The sequence below is a fragment of the Exophiala dermatitidis genome, assembly GCF_000230625.1.
Source record: "Exophiala dermatitidis NIH/UT8656 unplaced genomic scaffold supercont1.9, whole genome shotgun sequence".
NCBI classification, from domain to species: Eukaryota; Fungi; Ascomycota; class Eurotiomycetes; order Chaetothyriales; family Herpotrichiellaceae; genus Exophiala; species Exophiala dermatitidis.
In genome coordinates, this window is record NW_008751654.1 from 110270 (window position 1) to 134642 (window position 24373).

Below are 24373 nucleotides of genomic sequence, written 5' to 3' on the forward strand. Positions count from 1 at the left end.
CGCCCGGCTTGGGGTCTCACCGCATCCACGTCGTGTCCGGTTTTTGGCCGTGACTGCGTCGATCGGTGAAGTGACCCATTCAAAGCCTAGCGATTCGCCGAAGCTCCAGTCTCAGCTTGAACCTCAAGTGTCTGCTATTGTTTGATCTCGCTCTAGGTCTGACAAGGCCCAGACGAGGCACATGGTTCCTGTTTGCCTTCAGCTTCTCGTCACCATAGGACCTTGTTCACTGGCCAGCCACTGCACAGCATACAACTGTAATTGACATGTGCAGCCAGCAGAAGCACATGCCGAAAGCTCTGATCCCAGGAAAGCAAACTGCATGGGCAGAAGAGCTCGTTCCGATAGACCTCGGTCGAAGGGGCAAGGAGCTGCGTTCTTTGTATCCCGACGTGTCGTCACAATGCAGAGGTCCGCGTCAGGGGCGTTTACGATCTAAGCAAAGCGTCGGGTCGAGAGCACTGTCAAACCACTGTTGGCACCAGATGGATATTTTCACGAGGGTCGCAGGGGGTGCGGTGAGTGGATGAATCGAAGAATGAACCGAAGCTCCACGTCCTGGCAGATTTTGTTGGGGAAGAGGCGCCTCCAGTGGGAAAGGTCGAAAAGCCCTTCGCCTCCAACCGGCGCAGGCAGGGGCCACACACAGTAGTAGTCGTACTAGTACTGGAAGAGCCTGCGCCCCACTGCATGCGCGGTGAGATCTGGCGTCATTCCAAGCAGCGGCACTGCAAGCTATGACATTCTTGGCTTGGCGTGTGGCTCGTCCCGGCGACCCTGGGAGACACCACACCGGTTAAGGGATAGCCCGGAAGGGTGCCTGCAGATCTACTGCCCCTCCTATCAACGTCTTATCTGATCCGGGATCTCCAGAGTTCAACTGGTCCCTTGGTCAAAAGCGTATTCAAGTATTGTCCTTTTATCGTCGTTTCTACTGTCTATTCGTGCTTGCAATCAGTCGTCCCGCGCCATCATCAGGTATGGCTCCAGATACCTCCACTGTTGTGCTCTGGAGATCCGGCGTCACTAATATACTGCGTCCATATGTCTCGTTGTGCACCTCGCAGGGCACGGTAGTCCACCCGTCTTCGCCACGCCCAGCTGGTTTGTCCATCTTCCGGCATTGGACTGTGACGACCGGTAGGAGAGCATGTCCTAGGTGCTGGGGGAACAGAACGATGGGAATGCGTACAGGCTGATCACCCAGCAGTACCGTTCCTTTCCGTCTGCCTCCAATAAGCCATGATTCCGCAATGGCCGCCACTTCAAAGGCTGCTTCAACTTGCTTTTCAGCTTGGTTTCCCAGGCTCATCACCAATTCAGTCAGGAACGGCTGACCCATTACAGCGATGTCTCTTGACTTCTCTGATTTGTTGACCACAAATGCAGCGCAGACAACCACGGGTTGAGGCGGCACATCCACGTGTAATTTGAGCTGCCGCAGCCGTGCCGACTTCGTGGGAAGCGCAATGGATTTGGGGTTGGAGTGCCATGCTTGGAGCCAATCTTCAATCTCGGCACTTGTCTGCCGGTCAAAGGCACAGAGCACAGCCGGCCAGTCTATGTCCTCAAAGTTCCAGACTTCAACCTCCTGTGTCAGCCCCGCCACTTCCAAGTCTTGTTCGGTCCATGTGGAACGTATTCGGTTCTGTAAATGTGTAGCCAGCAACCTCGCGGCATATGCATGTTTGGTCTTTGAGATTGCTGAAGTCAAGCTCTCTTCCAAGGCAGCCAGCATACTCTCATCCAGCGTTTGAAATCGGACCACCAGGGTCATCCGCTGCGTTGACTTTGGTGCTTCGGCGTGTTTTGGGATGAGACGTACCGTCCAGCTCGCGGGCTGCTTGGGAAAGACCACTAGGGGCTGAGGAAACCCGTGTCCAACCGCGCAAGCATATGCTTCGTTTTCTTCCAACTGACATTCCACCAGATTCAAAGGGACCAAGGTCGCCGGGCTAACCGTGAACCGTGAATAGACATAACCACTTCGGACAACATCTTGAACATTGACAGTAACCGGCAAGATGACGTTGACGACTGCAGTGTCATACAGCGTGAAAACACCTTGCTGAGTCTCATAACTCGCATCAATTCGCAAGACTACTGAGGGTTCTGTTTGGACTTCCGTCGTGTATGGAATTTCAACCTCGGTTGGTGATCCAGATCTCAAGTCATCCACAATGAGTATGAGAGCATCCCCCTCACGTGCGGTGCGTAGAGCAGCCGTATCAGTCTCCCCACCTAGCAGTTGTGAATCGTGGATGTTCAGCCTCAGGCCCGCAGTGGCGGTTTTCAAGCGCAGTTTACATTGCTTCACGTCGTTGTCACCTGGCCGTATGGTGACCAAGAGACGCCGGATCTGTGCCAAATGGATGGACGGAGAAGGTGTTATTTTCACCTCGAGAGATTGAGAAAAGGGATAAACAAGAACTGGGGGAATCGTTGGTTGAGAGTTCGCCGGCTCCATCGAGTCTGTCGGCTCCTCCTCACGAGGCACTGAGAAGTGATGCAAGAATCTCAAGCGGCCGATACGCACTTCAACTTCATGCGGTGTGTACCAGCCATGTGTTGTAACCGAAGTCTCTAGCGAGAGCATGGTCCCGGAAGACTCGATGCAGGAATCACCACGCTGCGCCAAGGTGATAAATCGGGGTTCAACTCCATCCTTGGAGACCAAGCGCAACTTGACATCATGCAGCGATGGCGTCGACGTTTCGGCCAGAGACCTTATGGCCATGGACATGGCAAATCCATCGCGACCCTCAAGTTTGGTTATTGCCCTGGATACGCTTGAAATGTGGAACAGAGTTGTTAGAGGAAGTGTCGTTTCTGCAACTGTTGGAGCTATCATGAACAGACGATCCACATATGTCTGATTTTGAGCAGAGGGCATGGCGGGCAAAGGCTTCGCGCGGCACCGAGAGGCCCAGTACAAGCAAGAAACCAGACATCGAGCGTACTCATTGGTCCTGTCAAGTTTGCAAAGACAATCGGCATACATGCGAAGTAGGTAGCCGTCTCCTGGGCGACATCTGAGCCTCGGTAACGGGCCCAAAAGACCGTGCAAATAGCGGGCAGCGATTGTGTAGTTACCTTGGGAGTACTCCATTTCCGCAAGATTGGTCAAGATCTGCTCGGCAGTCGCCTGACCTTTTGCATCAGCCGCCATTCGATATGCTAGGACTGACAGAAGAGCGTAGAGACTCAGAAATGTTGACTTGGATGATGCTGCTGTCCGTAAAGTCCTCGAACTCAGACCGGCCATCAGCTCTTGCTGTGACCCATGCTGGAAGTCCTCGTCAGCGATAGAGCCCTCTGGATTATTGTCCGAGTGTGACACCCGGTCTGAATCACCATTGGTCTGCACCGTATCTTCTGGCCCACTTGCGTCGCTGGCAGAGCGTTTCATTTCGATGACCCATGGCCGAACACTTTCAAGGGCCTCCAGAGCATGCCGTGCCAGCATCGCCAGTCTCGAGATCCACAATGACAAACGCTCTAACCCCGGATGTGAAGCGGAAGGCCGTCGGGTTTGCGAACCCTCAGACATCAAGGAGCTCCTTTTGCTCAATTCCTGGGGATTCTCACGCGGCTTCGGTCGCAAGCTAACGGCCAACGACATCCTCTGAGCAGGGCCGCCCGCATCACCTTGCGTTAGGGGCTTCGAATCGGCGTCACGAGAAAGTTCAACAGCGTCAAGCGATAAAGATTGAGTACCATACTCCACATCTGTGCCTATGGTTGGGAGAACCTGAGCCATTATTTGCATACATGCACACCATTCCCACGTTGAGACAATATTGCCGGTGACAGTTCTCTGCGAATGCAATTCCTCTGCACTCAGCCCTTCCTGGCCGCCCCAAGCATTGTAGAGTTCCAGGCGAAGGTTGCGGGCGATAAGGTTGATAGCCTGGATTGCGCGTTCCGTGAGGTCAGCAACCACATTCATATTGGCAGATGCCGTTGAGTTTGGAGGCTTAGAATCGTCAGACCTGCCCTGCCGGAGCAGAATCTCCATTTGTCGTGTAAAGAGGTACATCCGGAGGTCAAGAGCAGACACTTCATTTGACAGAATGAGCTCTAGATAGTGCTTTCTATCTGTATCGAAAGGGAACAGGTCTCGATCAGCGTTGAGGATGTCTGTTAAACTGAATATCCGGTTTCCATTAGGGGTCGAAACATTTTCAGCATGAGAACTGAGAGCTGCCCTCAATAGGTCCTTGGACTCTTTGGAGAATCTGAGCAGCGAGCCGCTGTCGTCAGGATCAATCCTTTGAGCCTGTTCCTTGACGAGCCCGTCAAGCCCCACAGAGAGCTCATCGTAAATCGCCAGGGCATCATCGAGCAATCCTACGCTCTCGAAACCCTTTGCTAGCCCTTCTTTGAGAATGAAAAAGGTGCAAAAGTTCCAGCCCGGCAGGCTTCGCTGACTGTCCCTTTCCCGTATATCACCCTCGTACTGAGCGACGCGAGCGTCGAAAGAGCGCAAGATGCACACTTTGAGGCTCTCGACCAGATCTTGCCACTGTTCTTCGAGCTCAGACGGGGTCAATCCTGTAGGTTTGTCGTTGGCGTCTACAAGCCTCACTTGCGCAACGCGGTTGATGCCTGATTTGGAGCCACTATTGAAGTCGGCCTTCAGCTTGTCCAAAATCGTGGACGGACTCTTGCCTGTCCATTTCGACTTGCTATTGACACTGTCGGTACTCTCTGCCGCTTCTATCGAGAGATGCTTGGACGACTTTGGCTGACGAGCAGCCGGCGTATCGGGCAGCACCACGTGGACAATCAGCCATTCAAAAGCATCATGGTCCTCCTGTCCCTTTCCTGACGACTTGCTGCCGTCACTGGCGCTTGTCTGTGTCTTGACCCATTGGCGGACTTCCTTGCGGGCCTTCTCTTTATATTGCTCCTTATCATCACAACGCAGGAGGTACAGTTTTACATAAGGCGTCTGCCGCAGTCCTGGGATCTGGTGCCTGCGCACGTTGGCTTGCGACCTGCCATCAGTGTCCTCTCGGACGACGGATACATTCAGGGATGCGATTGATCGAAGAGGGCGACTCGGCGACTTCCAATGAAGGTTTCGCAGGGGAGTCCTGCTTGACAAATGAGGTTCGATGATATCGTATAGATTGTGAGGGTCGATGCATTGAACGATCACCTTGGATGTTGAGGGAGACTCCGCCCCATCCATGGTGAAGTGACGAAATAGAAGCAATGGAGGGTTTCGGAGGGAATCATGATGCCACAATATTCGTGGAAATACTGAGTTTAGTGTGCAACGAGGTCATAATCATCAATTAGTTGTTACTGTAGCATGATCAATTTAAGACCTTTGCAGGTCGCCGTCCGGAGGTGTTTACATGTACTTTTCACGTTCGCGTCTTCATCATCTTGAAATGCGTTACAAGGCACTGCACTGCACCCAAGAGCGTCGGCAGAAGTTCGCTTCAATGAGTAGTGATCCCCAGTATCAGGCTAAGCCTTTTTAGGTGGTGAGCTTAATTCGACTTGAACTGTGACGCAGGCACACAACTGTACAACTTCAACATGATCAGTAAATTGTGGTTCAACTGCAGCTTGAACTCGAAGTCCTGCAACCATCTTCGATTCCGCTCGATAATGGCAATCTGGGCCGGTTGTATTACTCTCACATCTACCTATATATCCACGCCATCAAGGTAGATGCATCTTTCCCGGCTACATCTTTGACTGGGCGTGAGTCACGGCGCAACTAGATGCTTCCTGTGCACCCCAGGTTGGTATAACAGTATCATCTCTCATCAGGTACCTTCTTCCTCACTCCACTTCAGCTCTTAAACCTTGATGTCAGCGCATTTGTTTGTGGTCGGAAAAGAAAAGGGGTGTGTCAGCCGGTGATTTCTGTTCGGCGTCCTGTCTCTACTCAGCGTTCCCCAGTTGCCCCCGGCCAATACCCAGTGCATCCTTGCGGGCTGCGAACCCCCTTCTCTCACTAGTATTTTTGTCGAGGGATTCTTCCGTAATGGCACCGTCAAGCCTCTCGGAGACTTTGCGCTCAATCACATCGAGCAAACTCAAGGAGCTCAAAAAACAGGGTGAACAGTATGAAACACAGAAGCGAGAGCTTCTTCTTGCCGCAAAGTCATGTACGAGCGAGCTCGAACGGACCCTCACCTTGCTCGAAGGCGCTTGTCGGATTGATGGGATTCGACTCCCGGACGATAACCTGCCTGAAGCTGACATCCGATGGTCAACCGAGCTTGCTCGCACGCGGCGGAACCAGCAGCTACTCCTCCGTCAAGCCGCAAAAGATCCAGCATTGAGCTCCGAGTTGGTCTTAGACACTCAACATACACTGCTAGAGGACCTTGAAATGAGAAGCATTCGACATGCGCATGCCGACTTGTTTTCGCAGCTCGTGACCGAATGGCTTTCTGGATGCAGTAATCTCAACATCGAGAGTGCTGCACAGGGCGGACTGGAGGAGTCTTCCCCTGAAATTATTGGTCGGAAAGAAATGCACGAACAGCGACAGCAGTGGGAGTCCCTTGTGTTTTCCAAGTCGGAGACTGGCAAGGCCGAAATTCAGCATTACCTCAGCCGTTTATTCCGGTCAGAAAAAATGGTTTCCAATGCCTTTAATGACATTGAGGGTGCTACGCAAGGATTCAGTCTCAATCTCTGGCAAAGGCGTGGGCTGTTTAACCCTGCCAGTGTAGAGACAGCTATCCGTGGAGTCCTCCAGACCGATCTGCTTCCTGAAGACAAGGCAGCCATTCTAACGTCGTTCCGAGACAATAAAGAGGTGCTCCAGGAAGTAGCTGACATCCTCAACATAAGATACGCCTCTCTCGAAAGCTGGCAGTGGACCACCATTGACGGTTCCATCCCAGTCCAGCAACGGCGCCAATTAAACGGACGATATTGTGTCTTCATGGACGAGGATGTTCTTGACGCCCTGCTATTGCATGTCATTGGCATGAAGTGGGCAGTTCACTTCAAGAAGTGTTTCACCGGTTGCTTTAGGTCAGCGGCGTGGGAGAGACCGTCCAGAACAATTCCCAAGAACGATCTTTTCCGAAGAGAGTATTTTCTGGGTATGAATGCCACTTCACAGGAAACTGTTGCGAAGATACGGCGAAAACAGTATGAAGAAGACTTTTTGTTGACACAGCTACCCATAAACGAGGCAGAAGGTGTTCGGGGTTATGGAGAGGAGGACGACAACACGACCGCGCCGGGCAGGAAGAGCCCGGCCGAAATCAAGCAAACCCTTCTGCACCTTGTCGTTACGGAAGCCCTGGTTGCTCGCCATCTGCATCCAGACACGCCTCATGCTATTGTTCGGTCGGATTTCCAGTGGTTCGGGCCCTCTCTTCCTCATGGCACCATCTTTGCCGTCCTTGAGTTCTTTGGCGTCAGTGATGACTGGCTGGCCTTCTTCAGGAAGTTCCTCCAAGCTCCATTACGGTTCGCCCAAGATGGTCCACATGGACAATCGCAGGTTCGGCAGCGAGGTGTTCCTATGTCACATGCCCTGAGTGACGTCTTCGGAGAAGTTGTCCTTTTCGTGATGGATTTCGCCGTCAACAAAGCCAGTCAAAGCTACCTCTACCGTCTTCATGACGATTTCTGGCTATGGGGAACAGAAGATGTGTGTCTTCGTGGCTGGCAAGCGATGACGGCCTTTGCTTCCGTCATGGGCATCGAGTTTAATAGTGAAAAGACAGGCACCGTGGTATGGAAGGGTGGTGCCGATGCAATGACAAAACAGAGTTCCAAAGGTGTCTCCACACCAGAACTGGGCAAACATGACAAGTCCGTCTCTTCCGACAAGCTGTCCCTTCCTAAAGGTGCAGTTCGCTGGGGCTTTCTTCGCCTGGATGCTGCTAGTGTACGGTTTGTGATCGACCAGAGCATGGTTGACGACCACATCGAAAAGCTGAAGCGGCAGTTATCTCATTGTACATCGGTCTTCTCGTGGATTCAAGCATACAATGCGTACATGGCTCGGTTCTTCAGCAATAACTTTGGCCAACCATGCAATGCTTTTGGGCAAGAGCATGTTGACAGTATGATTGACACTATGGTCAGGATCCAGAAAACCATTTTCCCTGACGGTTCAGTGACGGATTACCTCGCGAAGCTGGTAAAAGAGAAATACGGCATGACGGACATCCCGGATGGGGTCTGGTATTGGCCAGTTCGACTGGGTGGGCTGGAGCTTCGCAACCCACTGGTGCCGTTACACTCCATGCGAGAAACAATGCGGCGGCTTCCTGAGGAGATCTTAAAAAGGGGTCTGGAGGCCGACGAAAACGCATACAATGCTGCGAAACTGAAGTTCGAGCAGGATGGAAGACGGGGTTATGCTGACCATAGGGGCTCGTCCGTGCCCATCGACGTCGGGGATGAATTCATGTCCAAAGGAGAGTACTTACAGTACCGAGAGGAGCATTCGATCCATCTGGGCACGGCTTACCAAAAGCTTCTCAAGATACCGCAGCAATATCACATGCGGCAGACCCAGCAGCTGAATTCGTGGCTCCAAGATCTTGACGATATCGATACAGACTCCTCGGCGTCTCCACCCACGATATGCAAGCCGTGGACATCCATGGATCCCTATTGGAAATGGATCCTTGCCGTATACGGACCTCAGATTTTGAAAAAGTATGGCAGTGTCCAAATTGTGAATGCTGCCCAAGTGCCCATGGGTATGATATCGGTGATGAAGGCGAACAAAGTCAGATGGCAGGGCTGAAAATATAAACCAAAGAGACCTAGGTATGTAGACATGGTGAACACGACTATTTAGAAGAATATCAGTATTTTTGCTGTAGACTATCGAGTTTTTCTATTCGCGTTGAGAATCAGTCCAACTTCTGGTCGAACAAATATATTGTTACGGAGCGTGTAAGTCACCATAAGAGTCAGTGTGTTAATTAGAGGTCCATGATTCACAGGGATAAGTGCTTAGAATTCAAGTGGTTGAAGCGTATCCCCAGTCGATCATGGTGGACCTGTAGATGGCAATATTTCTGTGAATATTATTCACCGAATCTTCCTCTCTATCCTCCACCCTTTACGTTCTCGACCACGCCAACAACCTACTTCACAGGGACACACCCCTTCTCAAAGATCTCACGCAGTCTGTTAGAATAGACTGGTACTATGGCGGATGCCGCCCAGTGGCCGAGCCCACCATGCACGACCAGTCTGGGCCGTGGTCGTCTACTCCTAATAGTAGCTCCATCATGACGAGCGTGTTCTTAAGCCTGTCGAGCATTACGCCGCTTGATGAGTCTACAGCCCAACAAGATCCAGCGAGACAAAGGTTCTTAGGACCAGAAATCTATCAGCCGCCCAGCGCCTTGAACAGACTTTCCCCTTCGGATGCCGAACATGCGCGCAATGTCTTTCTGACGCTCCAAGTGCTTTTCCCGCACGAGCTGCTGCCGGCGCTGGATATACTTGACCGCGGCCTCGTGACCAGGCTTACACTACGCCCCGAGAGTGCCGAAGAAGTCGAGCACCCTTTACCAAAGGAAAGCCCAGATGTTGGAGGTCCGTGGGAGGTGTACTATGTTCAATCGTCGTCGGCCGTAACCTCGTCGAATTCAGGCCGGCGCGGCCGCGGAGGCTCATCAATCTCGAGATCTTCTTACTATTCTTCTCGCCGACGTGATGCGACCTCCACGTTCTACGAGGTCCGGCTGGACAGCTGGAACTGCAGTTGTCCGGCCTTCAGTGTCTCGGCGTTTCAGGGACTCAATGTGGGTGGTCATGACTCGGACCAGTTTGAGGAACAACCACAAGCCGACATCGATACTACCGACCAAACCCACGACTGGATGTTCGGCGGCCTGGCGACCAATCCCTCCTCTCGTTCAGCGCCTTCTTGCAAACACATCCTGGCTGCGGTGCTGGCAAAGGCCGCCCCTAAGCTCTTTAGTTCCGCCGTCACGTCCCGGGAAGTCAGCAAGGAGGAACTCGCTGCATGGGGCGCAGGTTGGGGCGAGTTCGGCGCACGATAAGAGCTCCTGGGTTAACGGGTGGCTACAGCACAGTACATGTCATCATGTCCGCGTGCAGCCTTTGCCTACTAGTAGAAAGAGGACCAGACTCGAGAACTTGAAGGACGAACGTTTTGCAGGAATCTTATCCCCCGCTGGACCCCGTTATCTTGTGGCAGGACTGGCAGGTTCCATTGGAATCCTACATAGCAAGAATAGGACAAAATTCCTAAAGAGCTTCCAATGAGCCGTTAGCGAGTAAGACGAGTGCACTCGGTATGGGGGTAAATGAGCAACGGCCACGAGAGATATAGTCTGGCCACGGAAACTTCTTTCATCCAGTGACAGACAGAAGCCGCATCCAAATTCTATGACCACTTCATGTGACCTCGATGCCATATTGTACATTGAACCAGCCTGCTGATGTGACACGATGATGTATGTACTTCCTCAAGCCATTGCGCAGGATCTCCCGCTCAAACGCCATGCTAAATGCCTGAATGCAATCCTCAGTTCGAGTCTGCTGCATTATCTAGCCTTTCTTCTTGTCCTTGCCCTTTCCGTTGTCTTCTGTAGCTTTCTTCTCGCCGTTGACTGCACCATTGGCCAACTTCTTGTCATCCTTGTGTTTATCCCCCTCCTTCTTCTCCGCCTCGTCCTTCTTGGCTTCCTTTTCTTCCTGCTGCTGCCTGTTTTGGTTCTTGTTATCGATTAGATCGTGGAATGCGGTGATGGCGCGAACGAGGGAGCTGAGATAGATTGTCATAAGCTGGTCGTTCACTTTAACCGTCATGGCACGGGCCAGTTCACTGTTTTCGACTTGATTCGCGCCATGCGGCTTGGAAGCGGGAGGCACGGTCAAGTTGGGGAGAAGATTGAATATGTCTTGCAGGTTACCGAGAATAGCATGGTTGATAGGTAATTCGCCATCGAGCACCTTTTGGAGGTAGGCGCCGATGTCTCTGAGTCGCAGATGAAGACCTTGTAGGGACTGTAATTGCTGGGTGATTCTGGAGGACAAGGTTCCAACGGCCACATCCCGGATGTCTCTTAGAAGATGCTCCACTCCGATCTCTTCGGCTTCTTCGGCCTCGATGATGGAAGGCGTATGCACAAAGGTTTTGGTGGTGGTCGTGCCGTCATCTTTGATCTCCTCAATAGCAAAATAAGCGTCGGTCGGCACGCCAACTTCTTTGGGCTGTACATCCACGATGACAAGCAGCGGGTTGGGGGTATATCTTTTGAAGAGCTCGTTGATCTCCAGGTCGGACGCTCGCAACTTTGGACCCGAATGATACCAGCCTATTAACTTCTCCCGGGCATTGACCTTTTTGAACATCTCCCGCATCGATTCGACATAGTTGTGATCCAAAAACCATACTGAAGGGTCTTTTTCGTCTTCTTCAAACGGCACTGGACATTGTCAGCTGCGCCAGGGATACTTGGCAGCTATGAGACCTACCTGCGAAACAGTTCGATACCCGGACATTCTTCCCATCATTTTGCCCCAAGAGAACTCCCACTACTCGCTTCCGGGTACCTTTGGCTGATCGACCATAGTGGTCGGCAACAGACAGAAGCACCAAAGGGGCAACTGAAACCTGTCTGCTTACTAGAGATAAGGTTTCTGCGGTTGTTGCGGGCATGGCGGCTGAGTATGAGATGAGGTGGAAGGACTGGAGGAATGAGCAGGAGAAAGCTGGGACAAGAGCCTCAGCTGCGGGAACGGAGGGAAGAGGTTCGAGACACTCGGAGGGTATGCGAACGGAGAAGGAGACAGACTGCAGAGTTCTGGTTCAAGGTAAATACCTAGTTGTCGGATTGGTGAGCGGTGGTGTTGAACATGAACATGCTACGGTAGATCTCGACTTGCAGGCTGGCAAGCGACGCGCCTCATCATCCGCCGCACGTATTTGCACTTGAAAAGATAGAGTCGCGCCGTAGCCTTGGCATTGAAATGGTACCAGCAACTGCAGGTTGCGCCGTAATATGCCGCTTCAAGGAGTCTGAGGTACACTGGACTGGGATATGGCCCGCCGTAACCCTGCTTGTGCAGTTGCCCCTAGTATGGCTCTACAACTGTAGACGGGCGCCCTATTTCTGGCGACAGCAATCATTTCAACGTCGTGAAATCATTAAGATTCGAAGTGAAGTTCATCAGACTTGCCCTCCAATTATTCCTCGTTAAGGGATTCAGATTATACTCATTCCAGTTACGAAACCCGAAAGAGCCCCGTATCAGTATTTATTTGTTACTACCTCCCCGTGTCGTCTCGGGATTGTGTAATTGCGCGTCGACTGCCTTCCTTGGATGTGGTAGCCGTTTCTCAGGCTCCCTCTCCGGAATAGAACCCTAATTCCCCGTTACCCGTTAAGACCATTGTAAGCCTCTAAGGTATCTTGCCACCGAAAGTTGATAGGGCAGAAGTTTGAATGAATCACACTGTGTGGTGGTAAAGCGATATCATTGCCATTGTAGTGTGCACTGTCATGAACATGTTGCGGTCACCGACAAAGGGTGATACTAGTAGATCGTCGCATCAATACAACTACATTATTGTATCGGCATAGACTCGGGCAAACTGCATGCAAGGCTGGGCCAACGGACGATCCAGTTACAGCGACGAAGATGAACCGGAAGAGGCTGGCGAGGCTGAAAGGGGGCAGAGGAGTTGGAGACTGTTGTGCGGGAAAACGAGGAGAGCAACCAGAGCTCAGCAAACGCGTGGGCGGCTCATCAGTCAGGCAGCTCAACTCGGGCTTGAACTTGAAAGAAACGTGACTTCTTGGCGCTTGGGGGACAGCAGTCGGTGGCAGCTCCCGGCGGTGCCCTTTTGCGGCCACAAATTGGCACTCGGCCAGTTCGGTAGAGCGGAGAGTAACAGAGCTGCCCACTATTCCTAGGGCTCCAGTCCCATCTTTATACCACTCAACTTGAAGTACCTTGCCTTGCCTAGGTTCTCCTGCTGTGGCTACTGCTTCTAGAGTGTTGCGACCAATTCCTGGTTTGTTTTGCTTCAAGTTCTCTCTCCTCTCACATCAACTAAACCTCGTCCCAACCTTCCCTCCTCTTCCCCGACCTTGGTCAGGTCCGGAACTCATACCTGTCAGCAACCATGGCCCCGATTACCGAGGAGAAGATCGATGATCTCAAGGACCTTGTCCATAAGCTCGAGAGCCGAGTGCACGAACTCGAACGCAGACTGGAGGGCGGCGGGAAGAAACCCTCGGTGGTAGAGTCCATGCGCATGATCCTCATCGGACCCCCAGGCGCAGGTGCGTTCCCGCGGTAGCAGCATTGTGGACGCGTCAACTGATTTGTACTCGACAGGCAAGGGAACTCAAGCTCCTCGGATCAAGGAACGGTACTGTGTCTGCCATTTGGTATGGAATCATGGAACTAGAACCTTTCGGGACATGCAATTAATACCGAGCAGGCTACTGGCGACATGCTCCGCGCCCAGGTTGCGAAGAAGACTCCCCTCGGACGAGAAGCCAAGAAGATCATGGATCAAGGTGGACTGGTCAGTGACGATATCATGATCAACATGATCAAGAATGAGCTCGACACGAACAAAGAGTGCGAGAATGGGTAAGTTGCGTGTTCTGGGACTCCATGTCCGTCCTCGCTAACAATGCGCGTAGCTTCATCCTCGATGGCTTCCCCCGAACGGTCGCTCAAGCCGAAGGCCTCGATGTCATGCTCGATCGTGAAAACAAGCCCCTCAAACACGCCATTGAACTCCAAATTGATGATGGCCTCCTTGTCTCTCGGATCACTGGTCGATTGATCCATCCTGCCTCGGGCCGAACGTACCACAAAGTTTTCAACCCTCCCAAGGAGCCCATGAAGGACGATGTCACTGGCGAGCCATTGATCCAAAGAACCGATGACAATGCTGAGACTCTTAAGAAGAGATTGGCCACTTACCACCAACAGACGGCTCCTGTTGTCGGTTACTACAAGGCCAAGGGTATCTGGGCTGGAATTGATGCCAGCCAGGACCCCGAGCATGTGTGGAAGAGCATCCTGGGCGTTTTCGGCGACTCGAAGCCCTCCACATCCAGCAACATCTTGAGCAAGATTGGATTGCGGTAAATGAGACGATGTTGCAGACTTCTGGGAGGGAGCTGCCGAAAAGTGATTGTTATTGCACATTTCCCGCCATACCATGACGCCGAAATCGCTACTGGGATGAAACTACGGACAGACTCAACGTTCTCGAGTTATGTTAGCGAATCTGTACAAGACCACGAATTTGGGGACCAGGTTTCTTTCTTGGTCAGGTGAACGAAAATGCGCAACACGTCCTGTACTTGAGTACATAAGATAACTTGCGCCTATCGCGAGAGAAAAACAATGGAATCATAATCAAGAAGACCGATCGTCGAATGGGCTGAGATTTGTTCTCCCGTGAGTAGAGCTTTGCACTACGTAGTTCTCGTATCCAGTTTATTCTTACACAACAGGACTCTTTGGTCCGGCACGAGCGGAGGTGGCTCATGAGGCGTATTTATCGTGCCACACTGATATGCTAATCTGGCAGCCAGCAGCACTGTCGTGCCGTTTCCGCAACGCCTGCCTCAACTTGAAGCACTCTGATAAGAATCGACATCTGACACCTCTGCGAGCATGAGCACGCGCATCCTCCTGGATTACTTGGGTCCATGGCCACCGACAAGCAAGCGTAAGGTAACGGCCGCGTTACAGCCAGGTTTGGCCTCCTTTCATTCGAGAACAGAACCTCAATCTCTCCTCCAGCTTCCAGTTTCAAAGGGTTTCCTCTCCCCATCGTTTCGGAGTCCTTGCTCTCTGACGACCTTCCTATCGGGGCCACGCTCTCTCTGCTCTCGGGCACGACCGACACGTACTGCTCCACCCCAGCTGCCCTGGGCGCCGGCGAGTTTCTCAATGACGACATCCACGTCTTCGGCACGCTCGAGATCGACAAAGCAGTAATAGTGGTTTCCGGGCTCGCCACCAACGACCTTGCTGGGATGCGGCGAGATGAGCTTGGACACGGCGGTGGGCTTGGTGTTTGAGTCAGGGAGGTGTGTGGCGAAGAGAACCTGGATCTCCTCGTCGAGCGCCGATTGCGGCTCGATACGCGGCAGACCCCCGACAAACAGACGCCGGCCCTCGGTCTGAGGTGCCTGCCAATGCGAAGAAGCATCGGTGCGGTTCCAGCGGTCAAAAGTCGGCTTGTAGTCGCCAGCTACAACAAAAAACAGATATGTTTGTCAGTACTAGTACTCACAAGATTCTCTGCTGACAAAAAGAATAGGACCAGGGTTGGTGGGGAGGAAACCGAAATCAAACTTACTTCTCTCCTCTTTCGACTCTCGGCCCCATCCCTGGTCGTAGTTCTTGACGCGGGCTTCTCGACCACCGTTGCCGTTGCCATTGCTGTCACTTTGGCCTTGGCCACGTCTGGCGACGCCAGGACTGACCCTCAGAGCGCGTCCGCGCAAATCCACGCCGCTCAACTCGGCAATTGCCCGCTGCGCCTCCTCGGGACTGTCGACATCAACAAAACAGTAGCTGGGATTGCGGCCTGTGAAAGGGTCGGTCGAAATGGTGACTCCAACCACGTTAAAGCCGTGCTCGGCAAACAAGGCTTCCACATCGCCCTTTTGGATCGTGTAGAGCAGGTTGCCGACATAAAGACGCGTGCCAGGTGTCGCAGATGCATCTGCAGACGTAGAAGAGTTTGTGTTGTTGTTGGAATACGATCCATTGTTGGTCCTGTTGAAGTTGGATCGCATGCGCGGCTGCTGGGACTGGGACTGTGATTGATCCACACGTGGAGTGTCGTCTTTGGCGCGCCAGTTGTTGGATGCCTCGGACCGGTATTGCCTTGGCGGCGGCGACGAGAATTCTTCCGACATGGTGATGACAAGAGTAGTTGAGTTGAGTGGGTTGCTGTAAAAGAGTCGCGACCGATCTATTGATAGTATTCACGCGCAAGAGAATTTCAAGACTTGCTTTGTGAAGTCAAAGTCAGGTTGGGGACTATGTTGTGAACAGGTCCACTACTACTGCGCGAGATGGGTGCCACTGCGATCTAGGAAGAATCGGAGTTTGAGATCCGATAGATGAAAAGGGAGAGATCGAGATGTTGATCTTCCAGTGGTCGTGTGGGTGCCAGTGCCACCAGCCTCGAGCCCTGAGTGGGATTTTTGATGCCAAGGATCTATTAGAGCGGTTTGTGAGTACCTTGGGATACCAAATCGGGCATTTTATTGACATACCGAACCACATTATTACAAGGCCAGTTCAACGTCCTCTCAGATCTCAGCTACTACTACTACCAGCTACAGGGTGCAGTATATGACCAGTCCTTGTATTTGATCGGTTATAGGGGGTCTTTGCCCCTAACGACGAGTATCCAAGGGGTTCCACGAGGGCAATCGAACCACAGATTGAGGGATTGATAGAGGATGAGTACCGAACCAGAGGCGACCACCTCCACACACCTGCTCCCCCCGACATGACATTCCTGCCACGTGCAGCAACCGCAACAGAAGGTAGGAAGAAGAACAGGATCGCAAGCAGCGGCGGCTACAGCGAGTTGACATGGCAGAATCCCTCAAAAAGAGGCGACCTCGCCCAGCTCGGGTCCTGTCACCCTTCACCGGATGCCACCAGACTCCAGGGCAGTTTGATGGAGCGTGTGGAAACTGCAAATGGCGAGACAGGGTCATCCACTATTCCTTTGCCAACATTACCACCACCATCACCGCCGCCCCCGCCACCAAAGTGGCAGGGTCTGCCCTGATCAGAATCTGAAAAGTGGCCGGCAGATGGTGATGGACGCCGCCCAGAAGATTCTGAGCGGAGCGACAGCAGAGGCCAACCCAGTAGCACGCGTAAGGGCCGTCCATTTTCAGGGCCAATGCAATGCATTCGGCAGGTGTCAGACATGAGGATGTGGATTCATCTAATGAAGCCGTCAGATCAAATTGTATTTGCACACTATCCATGCCGTCCTGAAGAGAGTCATTACTAGCCGAACTAATCAGCGCAATAGGTCGTAGAGCTCGAACGATGCAGCCGGCTACCAAGGAGTCGTACCTATTTCGTACTTGACTAACCTAGCCTCTCGACGCTCGAAACACTGGTCACAAACCCAGCAATCGGCCAAGAAGGCTTCTTACGGCTTCCAACTTCAGTCTCTATCATACGCAATTCGAGGAAAACTGTCCCACTGCTCACGCAGATCATCGAGATCAACCATACCAGGCGTGTCGTCCTCCAGGCTTCCCACGAACACCAGGTCATCTCCGTACAGAAAACCATAAAAGTGTCCATGGACACCTTCGTGGCCGTCGAACACCATCGAGCCATTACAAGCTCGTCCAAACTTCAACTGGCCAGTATTGTCGTTTCTTGAGCGCCAGCCAAACGAAACAGGACGACCTTTCGTAATGCCCTCGATACTGGTCATGCGGATGACTCCAGAGTGTGCTCCGATCTGGAAGCTGCCCCAGAGTTCGTCGGTGTAATGGTCGATTTGGAGGGCGAGGGTATGGTAATGATCCAGCTGCGGCGACGATACGTTGTAGACACCGGAGATTTGGACGATATCCGAGTCCGAGTCCCTTGACGGTGAAGGCGACGCATGATCGAAATCGATCGATTCGTAGGGTGGAGGGGCGTCGTCGTCCATGTCACTGTCTGACAGACTGCTTGGGTTCTGGAAGCTGTGTGTGGAGTCGCGCGGGACATTTCGAGTGGCAGGACTTAATGAAAAGGGCTTGCCGCGTCTGGCAGTCTGTATAGGTCTACCAGCTCTCTGCATGGGAGATGATGATGTAACCACGGGACCAGGCTGTGTCGTCGAAGGCTTTATCGTCGTCGCCTTCACGGTTGTCTTGGCCTTGGAAGCAGGCTCTTTGACGACAGCTTTCGCCTTGGGAGTTGCTTTCGACTTCGGTGCGGCGGTGGTCTTCGCTTTGGAGTAGGCAGTTCCCTTTGTCTTGGATGTTGGAGTCGCAGTCGCTTTCTTCTTGGATTCTGCAGCTTGCGTCTTCTGCTTCTTGCTGCCGGCAGCAGATGCAGTAGGGATCCCTACCTCGAGGCTGACGTCGCCGATCTTGAGGGAGATGGTCGTGCTGTTGGCGCCTGTGTGGCTCTCACTGGTCGTGGCCTTTCTCTTTTTGGAGTTTGTTGCAGGACTTTCGGCCAATTTCGAAGCCTTTGAGGCGCTCCCAGCAGCAGCCTTTGCCTTTCTGACAGCTGCAACATACTGTTTCTTCATATCTGCCTCCAGTTGAGAGATATGGGCGGGCACAGCGAGAGAGTCGGAAATGAGAGCCGTCGTCAACCGCACCTTGGCGGTGTTCTTGTCCTTGGTGCGCGGCAGGCCATAATGGATCAACTGGGCTTCGTACCAGTGGGCGACCTGATCTTTTGCAGGGAGCTTGCCTTTCTTCGGGAGAAGAAGGTCCTTGAGCTCGGTGATGGAGGCGCGTGCATGACGCTTGGTCTCTCCGAGGTCCACGAACAGAGTGTCGCGGTAGAGGAACTCGTCTCTCTTGATTTCAGGAGCGGCCATCTTGAATGACGGAGTCCACAGTCCCAGGTCGTGGTCTGGTTGACAGAGACTCCAAGTAAAACTGGAGGGAAATGCACAGCTCCAGGTTGAGGAACTGCGCAGCCAGGGAGTTGAGTGAAGTCCTACTGGTGAAGAAGAGTTTTGTGCGCCGCGCCGCGCAGTGTCCGGTCAATCAGTGCCAGGTTGGGTTGCGCAGCTCCTTGAACTTTGCTCCAGCCCGATCGCCCGCCTTGATACGAACGACGAGGTAAGTTGATGGCGGTCTCCTTTGGCGAGAATGCTCGCTTCAACGATAAAGCTGAGGCGTCCCAGCGTCGCCTCGCTCATCAACGGCTGGAAACCGTCCACCACGTACCTCAGCTCGATGACGAACTTCAAGTTGTAATAAGTACAATATCCGTCGTTGAGGTGGGATGAGACTCGGACTGAAGCAACCATTTTGGCGGGGGGCTGGACGCTGAGTCAGCCTCATACTAATAACCCCACTACCCCTGCCCCTGCCAGCCTTGCGATACCAGTCTCAAGAAGCCACCACTATGACGGACATTGAATATGGCAACGGACGGAATTATATTGAAAGAATGAGATCACGTCCAACCAACTATGGGCCATCGTTTCACTTTTCAACATGACAGATAACACACAACCCTCCCATCATGCCAATTTGAACCATACTATGTCCAATCGTCTAGCACTGGTACTTGAACGTCGGTGAGCGGTCCGTAAACTCTTCCGGCGGCACCACCACTCCTTCTGCACGAGCCTTTTCCTTTGCGGCTTCGCGTCTCGCATATAGAATGCGGACAACGATGAAGATGATGAAAGCAAAGGCAAGGCTTCCTAAAGACCATGAGTGGCCCAGCGTGAATTTCGGAGCCGACTTTGACGCATAAATCTGCCCTGATATGATCCCTCCAAGGTTCGTGAGGGTCAATTGGATACCTATCATCGAATCAAAATCAGAAGACAGACAGAAAAACGATGCTTAGCATAACAAAGTACAGAGATGATATGTCTTACCCAGACTGGCGGCTCTCTTGGCATCAGGAGCAACATTGCCCGACAACCACGCGATATTGCCACCAGTGCAAAGGAAACAAGCGGTGGCAATGAGGTATGTTGCAAAATATTGCACACCGACTGGAACATCGGTGAGGAGGACGGCATAGCCAGCAATGCCGATTGGGGCACACACGACCAACACCAAAAACCGCTTGTGGTACCTGTCTGAAATGACCGCCCCGACAGCATACACAATAGCGCCCCAGAGGTTGACCGGGATGACGAGATATTGGGCCTGCTTGGTGGTATAGTGGAAACCATTCTTCAGGATGATGGGCAGAAAAGTGCCAAAGCCATAGAGGATGGTGACGACAGCGATCTGACTGACTCCATGCAACCACGTCTTGACGTCCTTGTACGCGAGTCGGACGTCCTTCATCTTGTAGTGGCCGTCACCACCACTGTATGACTCGGACAGCTCCGCTCGCACCGCCATAACCTTTTTGTCCTCCTCGTTGAGGAAGTATGCGGTGTGGTAGTCTTTGGGTACAAGGTAGATGCACATGCCGGCCCAGACCAAAGTAATCAGCCCTTCCAGAATATACAGCCATCGCCATCCTGGATAATCTGCAACGCCATCCATGTAGAGGATACCGAATGCGATCAGTCCGCCAAAGGCACCGGAAAGAGCCGAGGCAACTGCAAAATGTTAGAGGACCAGCAAAGAACTGAGTGTGCTAGGACATACTGAATAGGTAGGATATTCGCTGAGCCAGTTCTTCACGTCTGTACCAGTTTGCCAGGAAGAGCGTCATGGAAGGAAACAAACAGCTTGTATAAAGTCAGCATCAAGCATTATAGGAGAGCAGAGTATCAGGCTCACCCTTCAAAGAACCCTAGAAGAAGTCTGCACACGCAAAGGCCGGCGAAGTTCCGCACAAATCCTGAACAGAGACATACAAGACCCCAGCAGAAGGTGATGGCCGGAATGACTCTGTTGAACTGGAGGCGCTTGACATATATAGATGTGGGAAATTCGGCCAACACATAGAAGATGTAGAAAATGGAAACGGCGGTCTGAAAGCGAACGTCAGTAATTGTCTGAAACATTGAGCATGAAGAGCTCAGGCTATGTGGCGTCTTACATTGAGTTGATTGCCCGTTAGACCAATGTCATCCGACATGCCCTGTGTAGCTGCAAACCCAATATTGCCCCCGGTCAAGGTAGCTGATGAGCATAAGCAACATCATCACCGGCGCAATGTAGAGGTCAAGCTTGCGCCTCAGCCGGGCCTCCTTCTTGTGGAAATCCGCAACTTCTCCGACACGGCCGACTTCGACGAATTCCTCAAGCTCGGCCTTTGCCTTGACTTCTTCGATCCTGCGATCCATCGAGGTTGTCTCTTTGTCTTCCATTGACAGACGAAAGGCCCGATCACCGAACTTGGACTGCTCGAAATTGTGAATGTAGCAAAGCGCTACAGCTGCTCCTTTACATGAAGTCCCCCGACTTTAAAGGCCCAGGCGGCAGAGTTTGGAGTACTACCGACGGAGCAGCGCAGATGGGGAATACCTAGCACATTCCGTCGAGGGAAGATGTTCGGGGGCCAGGTAGACGGCACCATGGACAGCAGGTCGTAGCGTTGGCAAGCAGGAATTCCGTGAGGTAGCCGACAGAAGCGACTACATTGTAGATGCTGGAGACTGCCGGGGGTCTGCTCCTCATTTCCAGCCCTAATCATAGCCGAATTGGGCCATTCAGAGACTTCTGCCATTGGTGATGTTGCATCAGAACCCGTGCTAGCAGACGGTGGGCTGTCGATGGAGCGGGCCATCTTGGCCATGTTCGGGATAAGGCCGCAGAGGAACAAGCGGTCCAGTCGAAGCAGTGTAACACGAAGATAGAACAGTATGGACGGATTTGACCCAGTGGATCAGGAGGAGAAACCGGGGAATTTCCCCAACCATGAACTAGTAACGTTGAAGACCCCAGTATTTTGGGGAAGCCATCGGACCCATAGAAGTTGTTTCATACCGACTCCCGAAATTGTACGATGTTGTATATTGGAGGCTAAGCTTGCAGTACTTTTTGCCAGTGCGCTTGCTACGTTTTGTTCAGTCGCTGAGCCAATATCGGAGCTGCAACATTAGACGTATGTAGACTGAGCTGAGTGGCAATCTCCAACACTTCCATGATCTCTTCAGGCGTGCCGCCGTACTTGAGGACATTCTTCATGTGCAGCTTCAGGCCCGGAACATAGAGATGCGTCGCGGCAGCGTCGAAGGCGCAGTAGACCAGTTCTTTGACCTATTTAGATAGTCGTCAGTCTCGACGGTCACGACATGCCATAGAAGTCGAGGCCATTGGGGCCGACCGGTGTGCGACTCCCACATACCTTGGGTTCTAGGGCACCGCCTCCCTTTCCTGAACCGTCCACGTCTTTCAACCAGGGCACCGACGAGAACTTGAGATAAGCCTCGAAGAATTCCGGGTCCAGGGCAAGAAAGTCCTCCCAGAAAGTATGCCAGTAGCCTCGATTCTTGGTGAAGTCAGCCTTCAGCTTCTCGCGCCGCTCGTCAAACGGTTTGCCCCCCGTAGGATGTTGTTCGTAGATGCCCTCTTCTTTCATGACCTCGACCAACAAGGGGACTCCAATGTTACATGCATGAATGCCCAGGGTGCCCGTCAGCTCAATGACCTCAATGACCTCGGCTGGTGTCGCGCCCTCTTTGAGGGCCGCGTCGATGTGTTTCCTCACTCCCGGCACGTACAGATGAGTGGAGGCAGCGTCGACGGCGATGGACATGAGTTGTTGGACTTTGGGCGAGAGATGTCGCTTCTTTCGTGGCACCGCCAACAGATCAACGCTGGCCTCGAACAGCTCGGGGCTGAGCTTTGCAATGCTCTCCCATGTTTCGTCCCATTGTGCCTCTCCCACTTGATCTACAAAGGTCTTTTTCAACTCGGAAGGGTCCTTCGACGGCGCCATGTTCGCAGTAGGAAGAGAATCCGATTTTACAAGTCGAGGGCGTAGAGGCTTGATTGTGAAGCCTGCGATTTCCAACAGTCGCAGCTTGTCAACGTGGATGATGTTCTTTGTGGCGGCTGGACTTGGAGAACTCGAGCATCAGCAATATGTACCTACTGACTTGGTCTGAACCTTTCTCCTCCTTGCTCCCGATCTCGTCGGGATCTTCTCCGTTGGCCTCGGCCAATATGCAGCCGTTCAAAAGTATCCTAGTAGCCATCATCAAGGTACTATACTATCGGTTTGTGGTGGGGAGACATATGTTTCCCTTTCCAGCAAACGCGCAGCCACACCTCCACCACCGTCCACCGAGTACCATCTCGCATTATGGGGCTATTTGGATGCATTGCACTCAGCACACAAAGTCACCAAGGCTAAAGTGTCTACTTTTTACTCGTCTAGCACAGAAGGTCAGGTTGAGGGCAGGTTTTAGAATGTATTCACGAGAGCATGTCCAAGCAATGCCTTCAAACCCATAGAACCCCTAACCCTGCGTACCTATGCAAATGGCATTCGACCAATCTGTCAAGACTTCGATTGTCCAAAGAAGCGAGACTGGTTCCGCGGATCTTCCTCCCACTCGTAGTCGTGCGCAAAAATCACTTCGACGCCGTTCGATTCCAACTCCTGAATGCGTTGAATCGTCTGCTCGGCCAGTTTTTTGTCGGCATGGATGCAGCAGATATGCCCATGGTCATCAAGCCATTCTCCGATCTGCCTTTCATTTCTCATGATGCGCCGATCATGGCAGGCATCTCCCGCCAGGTACACACTTGACGTCGGGCTTGTCTTTGCCAGAAGGTTGATGTGGCCTGGAAGATGACCTGGTGAGTCGACGATGTACAAGCTCCCATCGTGGAAGACATCGAGGACTCGGGGAAGATTGCCGTAAGGCTTCCATTCCTGCGTGAAGTCTGCTGCATCCGGACCAAAGCCATGCTGCTCCTCGTCAACCTCTTCGAAGGGATTTGGTAATTCAATGGTTCGCTCGGACGGTAGCAGATCAGCCTCGAAGAACGAATGACTCCCTCGCAACGACCCTGCGCCTTGCAGCAAAGCTACCGCTCCATTTCCCACCACGAATGTGCTTTTCGGGAAATCTCGAGGTTCCCCTACATGGTCCCAATGCACCTACATATAGTCAGTCTCACTCGTCCCATACAGTGCTCTTATGAACCCACGTGAGAATAGATCACATAATCTATATCGTCTGGCTTCAGTCCACCAGCTGCCAGACTCGCAGTCACGTCAGGAAGGGTCGTCAAGGGCTGCCTTGTTTCGATATGCTTCTGGATCGGGACAGGATAGCGACTAATATCTCGCCGTAGACCGAGGTCAAAGACTATTCGAGTTGTGCGACCTGTTTCTAGATCCTGGTGGATGATCAGGAAAGACAGTGAAGGGACGGTCCTCCTCGCTGTTTCCGAGGCCGGGTGGACGAAGAAACGTTCTGGCAAGGCAAAATGACCGGCTTGAAGGGCATACACCTCGACCGTGGCTTCAGAGGCACTTTCAGGAGGTGAAGGAGGGGCTTGCCTCACGTAGGCTGAAGACATTCCGTCGGTCGAGGATGTGAAGGACGCCCAAAGGAGAGGAATCTCGTTGGCACTTCTCTTGGGATCATGATTGAGATCTGTGAGCAGATGATAGATCTACATTGTAGATGATCGATGCCGGTCTGAGCCTGGTCCCACATCAGCCTGACAGAGGAGGAGGGAAAGGGAGGGTTGAATTGGGGTAAAGAGAGATAGACGAGACGAGATCGAGAGCCGCAGTGTTGAGG

General features: G+C 52.6%; 9 protein-coding genes across 9 annotated transcripts; 2 read left to right on the top strand and 7 right to left on the bottom strand.

Annotated features, from left to right (window-relative positions):
- Nucleotides 1-884: 884 nt before the first annotated feature.
- On the bottom strand, nucleotides 885-5373 carry HMPREF1120_09213 (uncharacterized protein). The gene has a single exon (XM_009163492.1). It carries the CDS (start codon nucleotides 5195-5197, stop codon nucleotides 932-934), a length of 4266 nt encoding a protein of 1421 aa, XP_009161740.1. The 5' UTR covers nucleotides 5198-5373; the 3' UTR covers nucleotides 885-931.
- A 3683-nt stretch (nucleotides 5374-9056) lies between these two features.
- Nucleotides 9057-10451, top strand: HMPREF1120_09214 (uncharacterized protein). Its single transcript, XM_009163493.1, has one exon. The coding sequence runs from the start codon at nucleotides 9192-9194 to the stop codon at nucleotides 10020-10022; it is 831 nt and encodes a 276-aa protein (XP_009161741.1). The 5' UTR covers nucleotides 9057-9191; the 3' UTR covers nucleotides 10023-10451.
- HMPREF1120_09215 (26S proteasome regulatory subunit rpn-8) lies at nucleotides 9989-12179 on the bottom strand. The gene is made up of 2 exons (XM_009163494.1): nucleotides 11464-12179; nucleotides 9989-11414 (listed from the first exon to the last, which is right to left on the bottom strand). The coding sequence occupies exons 1-2, from the start codon at nucleotides 11645-11647 to the stop codon at nucleotides 10534-10536; spliced, it is 1065 nt and encodes a 354-aa protein (XP_009161742.1). The 5' UTR covers nucleotides 11648-12179; the 3' UTR covers nucleotides 9989-10533.
- A 539-nt stretch (nucleotides 12180-12718) lies between these two features.
- On the top strand, nucleotides 12719-14471 carry HMPREF1120_09216 (adenylate kinase 1). The gene is made up of 4 exons (XM_009163495.1): nucleotides 12719-13277; nucleotides 13333-13385; nucleotides 13439-13593; nucleotides 13647-14471. Exons 1-4 carry the CDS (start codon nucleotides 13118-13120, stop codon nucleotides 14098-14100), a joined length of 822 nt encoding a protein of 273 aa, XP_009161743.1. The 5' UTR covers nucleotides 12719-13117; the 3' UTR covers nucleotides 14101-14471.
- Nucleotides 14383-16553, bottom strand: HMPREF1120_09217 (uncharacterized protein). Its single transcript, XM_009163496.1, has 3 exons — nucleotides 16254-16553; nucleotides 15326-16195; nucleotides 14383-15217 (listed from the first exon to the last, which is right to left on the bottom strand). The coding sequence occupies exons 2-3, from the start codon at nucleotides 15888-15890 to the stop codon at nucleotides 14748-14750; spliced, it is 1035 nt and encodes a 344-aa protein (XP_009161744.1). The 5' UTR covers nucleotides 15891-16195; nucleotides 16254-16553; the 3' UTR covers nucleotides 14383-14747.
- Nucleotides 16554-17170: 617 nt separating this feature from the next.
- Nucleotides 17171-18559, bottom strand: HMPREF1120_09218 (uncharacterized protein; the record flags this gene model as incomplete). The annotated part of the gene is made up of 1 exon (XM_009163497.1): nucleotides 17171-18559. The coding sequence occupies one exon, from the start codon at nucleotides 18557-18559 to the stop codon at nucleotides 17171-17173; it is 1389 nt and encodes a 462-aa protein (XP_009161745.1).
- Nucleotides 18560-19247: 688 nt separating this feature from the next.
- On the bottom strand, nucleotides 19248-20953 carry HMPREF1120_09219 (retrograde regulation protein 2; the record flags this gene model as incomplete). The annotated part of the gene is made up of 5 exons (XM_009163498.1): nucleotides 19248-19501; nucleotides 19580-20260; nucleotides 20310-20392; nucleotides 20445-20638; nucleotides 20765-20953. The coding sequence occupies 5 exons, from the start codon at nucleotides 20951-20953 to the stop codon at nucleotides 19248-19250; spliced, it is 1401 nt and encodes a 466-aa protein (XP_009161746.1).
- Nucleotides 20954-21665: 712 nt separating this feature from the next.
- On the bottom strand, nucleotides 21666-22551 carry HMPREF1120_09220 (uncharacterized protein; the record flags this gene model as incomplete). The annotated part of the gene is made up of 2 exons (XM_009163499.1): nucleotides 21666-21869; nucleotides 21958-22551. The coding sequence occupies 2 exons, from the start codon at nucleotides 22549-22551 to the stop codon at nucleotides 21666-21668; spliced, it is 798 nt and encodes a 265-aa protein (XP_009161747.1).
- Nucleotides 22552-23115: 564 nt separating this feature from the next.
- On the bottom strand, nucleotides 23116-24146 carry HMPREF1120_09221 (uncharacterized protein; the record flags this gene model as incomplete). Its single annotated transcript, XM_009163500.1, has 2 exons — nucleotides 23116-23721; nucleotides 23772-24146. 2 exons carry the CDS (start codon nucleotides 24144-24146, stop codon nucleotides 23116-23118), a joined length of 981 nt encoding a protein of 326 aa, XP_009161748.1.
- Nucleotides 24147-24373: the final 227 nt, after the last annotated feature.

Coding starts and splice junctions, on each gene's coding strand:
- HMPREF1120_09213 (XM_009163492.1), bottom strand. CDS start 5,197: ATGGATGGGGCGGAGTCTCCCTCAACATCCAAGGTGATCGTTCAATGC.
- HMPREF1120_09214 (XM_009163493.1), top strand. CDS start 9,192: ATGCACGACCAGTCTGGGCCGTGGTCGTCTACTCCTAATAGTAGCTCC.
- HMPREF1120_09215 (XM_009163494.1), bottom strand. CDS start 11,647: ATGCCCGCAACAACCGCAGAAACCTTATCTCTAGTAAGCAGACAGGTT. Junction 11,415..11,463: donor GGTATCGAACTGTTTCGCAG/GTAGGTCTCATA, acceptor GACAATGTCCAG/TGCCGTTTGAAGAAGACGAA.
- HMPREF1120_09216 (XM_009163495.1), top strand. CDS start 13,118: ATGGCCCCGATTACCGAGGAGAAGATCGATGATCTCAAGGACCTTGTC. Junction 13,386..13,438: donor GGTACTGTGTCTGCCATTTG/GTATGGAATCAT, acceptor AATACCGAGCAG/GCTACTGGCGACATGCTCCG. Junction 13,594..13,646: donor AACAAAGAGTGCGAGAATGG/GTAAGTTGCGTG, acceptor CAATGCGCGTAG/CTTCATCCTCGATGGCTTCC.
- HMPREF1120_09217 (XM_009163496.1), bottom strand. CDS start 15,890: ATGTCGGAAGAATTCTCGTCGCCGCCGCCAAGGCAATACCGGTCCGAG. Junction 15,218..15,325: donor AGAGTCGAAAGAGGAGAGAA/GTAAGTTTGATT, acceptor TTTTTGTTGTAG/CTGGCGACTACAAGCCGACT.